We start from the raw sequence: 8404 nt of genomic DNA on the forward strand, positions 1-8404 counted from the left end.
CCAGGCTCTGACTTACTACAGAGAATTTTTCCCCAGGTATCTGGCTGGTGGATCTTGCCCACGTGTTCAGGGTCTAACTCATGGCCATATTTGGGGCCAGGAAGGAATTTTTCCCCTGAGTCAGATTGGCAGAGACCCTGAAGGGTTTTCACCTTTCTCTGTAGATCACTTGCTGGTTTAAACTAGAGTAAATGGTGGATTTCTCCGTAACCTGAAGTATTTAAACCATGATCTGAGGACTTCAGTAACTCAGCCAGAGGTTACAGGTCTGATACAGGATGGGGGTAGGTGAGGTTCCGTAGCCTGTGATGTGCAGGAGGTCAGACTAGTTTATCATGATGGTCCGTTTGGTCCTTAAAATCTATGAGTCCATATGGCCAGGGGGAGTGTGTCTTATTAAATACTTATTAAATAAATTTACCAAAAATCTCCCAGCATTTTGTACAGTTGGACAAGTTATCATTCCCATGAATGGGGAAGCCGCAATGCAGGAAAATTCAGTGGCATGCACAAAGTGTCCGATTCCAACCCCAGGCTACTGCTAATCAAGAGGCGGTTTTGTGTGAAGATGTGATAATCTTTGGGGGTTGGGGAGTGTGCTTTGATTGTTCAAAGCATCAAAAAGATTATGGGCTCGTATTTGGAGCAAGGGCCTAGGAGGCAGGATTCTTGGATTCTACTCCCAGATGAATGGCTGATTCACTGTGGGTCTTAAAGCAAATCACTTCAGCTCTCTGCACTGCAGTTAATAGTACTGTGCACAGATGAGCAAAGCTATCTCACATGGCTGTGGTGTGGTTTAAATAAGAAGATCGGCAGAGAGCTTCGGGTTAAATGCAGACTGTAAGTGCAAAGTTCTACTGAGTTGTTTCAGACAGGCTGACCTGAGTGGGAGTCCCAGCATAGACCTGCTGGCTGCCAGGGATTCGCTAACCATTTTCAGCCCTGGGAATAGTCCATCCAGCAGCCAGATATTGTCACTCTTGGATGCTGGGGGCTGGAGGGTATCAGTTCTCCCAGCAGCGGTGCAGTGTAAGTAGGCAGTGTGGAAGTCAGTCCTCTCCCTAGATCTTCAGTATCAATAAAGTAGGAGAGAGGAAAGAGGAGAGGGGTAAAGGACAGACTGCATGGAAGATTAGTTCAGTGTCTCATCCTTGCCCCCTGCTGTGCCGCCTCTTGCTCTTTCACTGCTGCTCAGCGGTAAGACTGGCTCTCGCCGCGGCTTTGATGTACCACACTTATCAGCGGCACTGCGTGTCTGGAGAAAATAGCTTTTTCAGCCCCTATCAGTGAGAGCAGGAAACACCACAAAAGAATCAGAGATAGGGCCCAGCTGCAAAACTTGGATCTGGAGCTAAACACCCAGGGCAACTCTAGTGGGAATTCATACTGAAAGCATTTGGCTGGTTTCAGCTGGCAACAGTTTTGGAACAGAGCATCAAATTGAGGGGTCAGCGGTCTCCCAGGCTGCTAATCCTCCAGGAGAAGCCAGGAGAGATCAGCAGCAAAGAGAGGCCAGCTGAAGGATTCTCAGGGAGTCTACTGAAATTGTCACTAGGGTAGCTGGAGGCAGAGTTTTGATGCATCCCTTTACAGGGGCAGCCACAAAGCTCTGATCCTGCTGTTCAGATGCCGAGTTTTAGTTCAGTCTGGGCTGCAAAGATGGCCTAGAAAGAGCCACTCAGGTAAATGAAGGGCTAACTTCTCTGCATCAGAGGCAGTGTAGTTCCATCAGCAGAGCGTTTGTCCCCACACTGTTCAGACCCAAACAGGGTAAATCCCCTCACTGCCTGGTAACCCTTCCCAACCCAGACCTGTTAGATTAAGGGATGACAATGCTCCATGACCAGTAATCAGATCCCCTTTGGAAGTACTGGTTGGAATGGATGAAGTCATTTGGTTAAAACCAAAGATCAGACCAAAAAGCAATTATCCCTTTTAATCTGTATACCACTTCCCATTTTGGTGCAGGGCCATGCAGCACAGCTGGAGTGAAACAGACCTGTCATGTGTGTTTGGACAGTGGGCCCAAACAATCCCATTCATGCTCTTTGTCTCTTCTTCCACCTCCCTAGTGTCTCGCATTGGAAGGGTCCCTACCGCTTAGGCTGTATATTTCACCACGGGGATCACATAGTGGCTGTGAATGACCTGCGCACGCAAAGCATTGATGAGGTTTCCTTGTTTGTCAGCAGGTCCAGGAGAAAGGAGGTGAGCCCTAATGGTGATTGGTCAGGGAAAAAAGAGACATAGATTTGGGGGTCTGATTATGATCTCACAAGGGCTTCTGCCAATCCAAGCCTCAGAGTTTCAGGAGCTCACTCTTGTCCTGAGGAACTATGCAGAGTAGCTGAGACTAGCCGTGTTCCCTCACATTTCTTGGTCCCTAGCAATATCTAAATGGATTCTGACCACCATCATATGACTGGGGGATTAGCCTGGGGCAGGATTCCAAAGGCTGTGACTATGGCCAGGAAGAGATCCAAATGCATGACACAGCAGTGCTGGCAAGAAATCATTACACCTTTCATAAAAGGCAGATGCCCCCTGAGAGTTAACCCTTTCTTGGCAGTCTATTCATGGCACCCACTCCATCGTATAAAGGTACATATCTGTATAGTTAAGGTTGCAGAATATTTTAACTTATAACCTTGTCTTTTCACTCCCTGATAACCTCCCATAGGTCACACTTGGGACTGATGTTTTCCATGCATGCTCTGTCCCAAATGGGGAATTTCTCTGGGGAAAAAAAAAATCAGAGCAAACTTCTTTTTGCCATTTTTGAGCTCTGCAGGGGTTTATACCCACCCTTTACCCTAGTTTCCTGCCAAGCAGATAGCTCAAAATCATTCAACTTTGGAACTTGTGTGCCGAGGGCTATTTACGTGCCAAAAGTCTATTGAACTTTTTTTTAATTGGTTGGATGCTAATGAAGTTATAAGCAACAGAAAAATCATTTCTGATCAGGAGCCTCAGGCAGGGACAGAGGCTGCTGCTGAGACCATTTGCACAAAAGGTGGTTGTGAACACAAAACCCACCACAACCACGGCTGCCTGAGCTCCGGGCATAGGAGGAAATCATCAGTAGCATCAACACCAAAATCCACTCTGTACCGATTTACAATAACACCCCAGATTCCCATGGAATGGAAGGGCCAAAGTGTCCACACTGTTATTCTTGAGATGCAGAGCAGCTATAAATCTCATGCAGTCAGTCAATGGATGTTACAGGTGCTCAGTATCTTTTGGTTTCAAGCCTTTAGACTGTTGGCTTCTCAGGTTAAGGAAATACCTGTTTATTGTGTATGTAGGAGGTTGCTTGAAGTGTTCAATCCATAGCATGTTTTACTCACACTCAGAATGTTGGGAAGAGAACCTAGGAGTCCTGACTCCCCTTCTCTAACCACTGGGCGTAACTCCCCGTTCAGCACTCATCACCTTCTGGTAGAGGGCTGGAAGTCTGAGTAGTCCCTCATAATACATAGCACCGATATACATTGGGTCCCATGTGGAGAGCTACATTTCTCTCAGCTAGGGTGACCAGACAGCAAGTGTGAAAAACTGGGGTGGGGAGTAATAGGCACCTATATAAGACAAAGCCCCAAATACTGGGACTGTCCCTATAAAATCAGGACATCTGGTCACCCTAGTCTCAGCTGGGCTGCAATCTTGGCGCTCGTGATCTCCGCCCCTCATTCGGGCACCTTTATGTTTGGATCTGCTGAGGTCACCCAATGCCAGCGTAGCCTGAGGAATAGAAAGCCTGTCTCAGATACCAAGAGACAATACAAATAACACTGTTAATAGATGAGGATATTTAGATGGGGGGTGGGAGGAGGGAGGCTGGGGGGAGCAGTGATATTTTATCAGATGTGGATTTACTGAGCTATAACAAGGTGAGCCTTGCATGTGTGTTTTGGTTTGTTTTTTTAAAGGTGAAACTTACTGTCCGTCGGATCCCAGATTCAGACATTTTCCATAGTAAAGGATGCTCATGTTCCTAGGTAAGTGCCACCATTTTAATGGCACCTATTAACACAAAAGAGGTTGTTTCTTTCCACCCTAGCAGTAATGTAATTCACTGTTCCTAAGCACTGCACGTTTATTTTACACCAGGCGAGGCCTGAGTTTGTGTAGAAAGAAAAAAAATCTATGTTTTTATTAATCAATTTATTGCAGTCGTGCATAGGGACCCCATTGTGCAGGGGTTGTACAAACAGGTGTATAGTCCCTGCCCCAAAGTGCTTAAACAGACATGCAGACAAAGGGTAGGGGAAAGGGATAACGTGATAAAGAAATAGTGCTTTCATATTTAGTACCACACAATCCTTCCAAATAGTCTTCCCCATTCAGAGCTGTCGCTGTTCTGTGTGGCTCAACACAGAGTAAGAACTGATTGTTTGGATTTGATTTGCCATTTAAAGTCCCAGTGAAATATTTTGGGCAGATGACTGTTCACTGTGAAATCAAACAGAATAGCTGTAGCAAACCGGAAAGTCAAATCCTGATACCTAAGCCTGCGTACTGCATAATCTGAACCTTTGTTTGCCCATTAAACTCATTAATCAGTTATGAGCATGGGAGGGAAGTGGGAGAGGGGGGAAATTGCCTTTGGAACACAGCCACATTTTCCCTTGGGTCCTGCTCTGGGAAGGCAGGAAGCCAGCTTAGCACTGGACAGGTGCCTTGGCAGTAGAATGCTCTGTGGATGCAGGGCTTTGATTGGGGCCCCTCATGTTACAGCCACAAAAAAGACATCAGGAGGTCCTGGACAGTAGACTTGGTTGGGAGATGGGAGCCTGATCCAACCTATTGGGCTTCAGTACGAGGTGCACCAGGCTCTAGATGAATATGGGGGGGTTGGGGACAGATGTTCGGCCTATACTGGAAGAGTCACCACTCAGAGCAGAAAACACACTGATCAGGAAAGCAGTGAGGGTTCCTGTGAGTTGCCATGCAATGAAGCATAAGGAGCCATGAACATTGGCTCGTGTGTGAACAGACTTTAATCTGAGGGCTTCCCCAGGTTGCCAAGCTGTCTGAGAGAAACATACTTTTATCGCTACATCACAAGAGTCACCATCACACCTGAGTTAGCAGTGAGTGCAAAGGAGTGAAGGATGAATGGCAGTGGAGTATGAACTAAGCCAGGTCAGGATTCAAGCTGGGAAAACTGGAGCGGCTCAGTTCTATAGCTAAGCAGTAGCAGCCTGTTGCCTTCACAAAGTCCTACGTTCCCTGCAGTATAAAGGAAAAGAGGGCACATCATAGTGGAATTTCCAGAGCAGGGATTTATCTGTTTCCCCAACAAAGGATATCTCACATCGATATTCCCGGCTACGTGCAGCTGCAGTACAAGAGACTGAAGTTACACAAACTCCTGCTATCTTGCAAATATGCCTGATTTGCAATGGTCTCCACACAAAAGTATCTTTCTTCTTGATATGGAAACCTCTGTAGCGGTGCCCTCTAATGCGTGCTAAAAGCAGACCTTGTCCTATACTGTAGGGACTTCTGCTTACCGAAACAAGGGTGATCATGTTCTGTTGTAACATATACGGATTCAAAAGAGTCTTATAACAAAGCAGGGAACGCCTTGCTTGCCATGGTCTCCTTAAGAGTAGGTCAAATTTATTATGTCAACTAGAACAGGATGGCAACAGTATCAGTGAAGCCAATCATAATGATTAATAATGTTTATACAATGACTTCACTTCATTTCTGCTCAGGTCAACCTCCGAAGGGTTTCAAGCCTCTCTCTCTTCTGTTTTGTAGATAAGTGGTTGCCATGTGCATATTCCTGAAGATGGAAGGATCATGATTTAATATTTCTATTCCAGTTGCACTCAGATGCCTCATTGTGTTGTGCTCCATATAAACACATAGGGAGATATGGGTCCTATTTAGAAGGCATCAACTGTGACTCTGAAGGTAGAAGGAAAAGGACAACATCTACCTGAAGAACTTCCATTCATTCAAAGTGGTTGTGGGGCCACTTCTCTTTAAATTGTCTTTTTTGACCAACATCACTGGTGCCGCAACAACGCCGTTACTTGATCAGAAGACAGTTTTTTTCATGGCTAAGATGGCTTTGGATGTGATCACTTTCTACCAAATTGGAATTGGAGTCTTCTCTGGTTTTGCAGATAAATCAGCCTTCAGGACAATCTTCCAGCCTTGAAAATGGCCACATGTCACTGAATTGCAGTACAAAGAACTAACTTCCTTTCCCCAATTAGGGAGGAATAAAGGAGGTAGAAATGGGGTTGGAAGTAATTTCCTGCCACTTCCTGGAGCAAATGTTCGTGAAGCGAGGCATTAATGGGTATATGATCTGTCTGTAGTTGTCATTGGAAAAACACTACTGCAGAGAAGTTTGCATATATCTGTTAAAGCAGAAAATGAACCATGCACTCTCTCTCTCTGTTACAGCTCTCACTATTATGGCAATAGTGTTGTTTCTATGGCAACATGAAGTTTTGGTAGATTTGTCTAGCCCTGCATGTTCATTTGTATTTCAGAAAATATGGAATTTATTTCCCACTTTTGCAACTCAGAACCAAGGTGCTATCAAGTGATTGTCAGCTGCTGCTTGCTTTTAGGTCAGATTGTATGTAGTGTAGATGTGCATTACAGTGAAAGTTACATGGTGTGATTTTATTTGTGATGCAGATGTATTCCATCAATGAAACACAGAGGTGAGAGCCATGTGATGAATTAAAGGGACATGGGCTATGTTCCACAGGGATGTGATGCAATTTAACACATTCCTATGACTGCATCATCTGCCCAAAATTATCCCAACGGGACTCGCTCTAACATTCCATTCTGGCGTTTCAAACACCCCCCGCCCATTTAAACAAAAATGGACTTGCCACAGAAGTATTGCTTTCTTCCCCCAAGTATATCATTTCCCAGAATTACACCTGCCCAATGCCCTGGATGGGCAATATACAACCCGGGTCCGATAACAACTTTTCTAGACCTACAAGCATCATGGCTTAAATATTCAATATCTCATGGCCCTTCTGGGCTAGGAACAGCAGCTTTATACTAATGGGAATGGGAGATACCCACCCACCTCCCATTATGACCCAACACTCCCTTCTAGCAATGGAAGGCCCAAAGGCAATGACTTTAGACTTGTGCTATTCTTAGGTCTAGAGGTGTTATGTTTAGATCACTTTTAGGTGTTTTACCTTTAATTTTAAAGTTCTCTGAGCTGTGCACAGCTGAACCATTGCCCTTCTCTTTGTATCTAAGAGGTGTTATATAAAATATAATATGTTGTATGAATGATGTGTGTGCCTTTGTAGCCATTATGTTCTTCTGTGTGTTGTCCTAGCCAGCCTGGTGTAAGTTTAGAGCTACCTTGGGTGGGTTTTTTTTAAAAGCAGCAAACTTCTGATGCAGTGCTTAAGGCCACATGACCCCAGAAACTGAGGTAGTTAGCAGCAGATGCTCTGCCAGCTTTGAGAAAGCTGCCTGCCTAAAGCCATGGCAATCCTGCAGGAGTGCCAAAACCAGCTCACACTGCTGATGCCTTAAGCTAACCCACTTGCTGCCTGGGCCAGTGTCTGTCATAATATCTAGCAACTCTCTAGGTGTGTCAGTATCTGCAAAACTGGGCTCACCGGCTACGGCAGCAAGGAGGAAGGGAGGTTGGAGCGTTAATTGACGTGGTTAGTTAAAACATTAACAGGCTGCACATTTATTGTACTGTGATTTCCGTAATCTAATGCAATAGACGCCTGTAAGAGGGTGAATAACTGACGGTTAATTTCCATGTTCCCATGGCACACACTTTACTGGCCACTTTTTTTCTTTTTAAATCTCAGATATTGGCTGTGACCTTTTGTATTGCTCCACGGTTTTTATGGTAAAGTCACTGTCGGGGGCAGGGGAGAACCCACAATTGGTCAGAGCGAGGAGGAGCTCACCGAACAGAGGATGGTTGTGGGAAGGGACTTCTCCAAATTGACAAACCTGTATTGTGAAGGGGGAGAGGGAGGAAAGAGAGGCACAAAGTCTAATGTATAAAACAGACCCTGGCTCATAACTGTTCTTGGCACTTCCTGGGCCGAGAGACACACCAGCTGGGAACACCTCCTAATGGCTTGTCCCAGAGGACACAGAGGCAGGGCCGCTCGGGGGGGGGGGGGGGCAAGTGGGGCAATTTGCCCCAGGCCCTGCAGGGGCCCCCATGAGAATATAGTATTCTATAGTAGTGCAACTTTTTATTATGGAAGAGGCCCCTGAAATTGCTTTGCCCCAGGCCCCCTGAATCCTCTGGGCGGCCCTGCACAGAGGTCTTGATCAGTTGGCCAGATGTGGCCTGTGCACCAGACACAGCAGCACGAGTCCAGCCATTGGACAGGGTCTCTGCTAACTAGCTAAGCCCACT

General features: G+C 45.8%; 1 protein-coding gene across 1 annotated transcript in view; it reads left to right on the plus strand.

Moving 5' to 3' along the window:
- PLEKHS1 (pleckstrin homology domain containing S1) overlaps positions 1-7124 on the plus strand; it is a 28133-nt gene extending 21009 nt beyond the window's left edge. Inside the window, exons 13-15 of the mRNA XM_039481498.1 lie at positions 2076-2211; positions 3936-4004; positions 5776-7124. Coding sequence (XP_039337432.1) covers positions 2076-2211; positions 3936-4004 — 205 coding nt within the window. The 3' untranslated portion in view covers positions 5776-7124. The remainder of the gene's footprint in view (positions 1-2075; positions 2212-3935; positions 4005-5775) is intronic.
- The last annotated feature ends 1280 nt before the right edge of the window (positions 7125-8404 follow it).

The sequence above is a fragment of the Mauremys reevesii genome, linkage group 7 (assembly GCF_016161935.1).
Source record: "Mauremys reevesii isolate NIE-2019 linkage group 7, ASM1616193v1, whole genome shotgun sequence".
NCBI classification, from domain to species: Eukaryota; Metazoa; Chordata; order Testudines; family Geoemydidae; genus Mauremys; species Mauremys reevesii.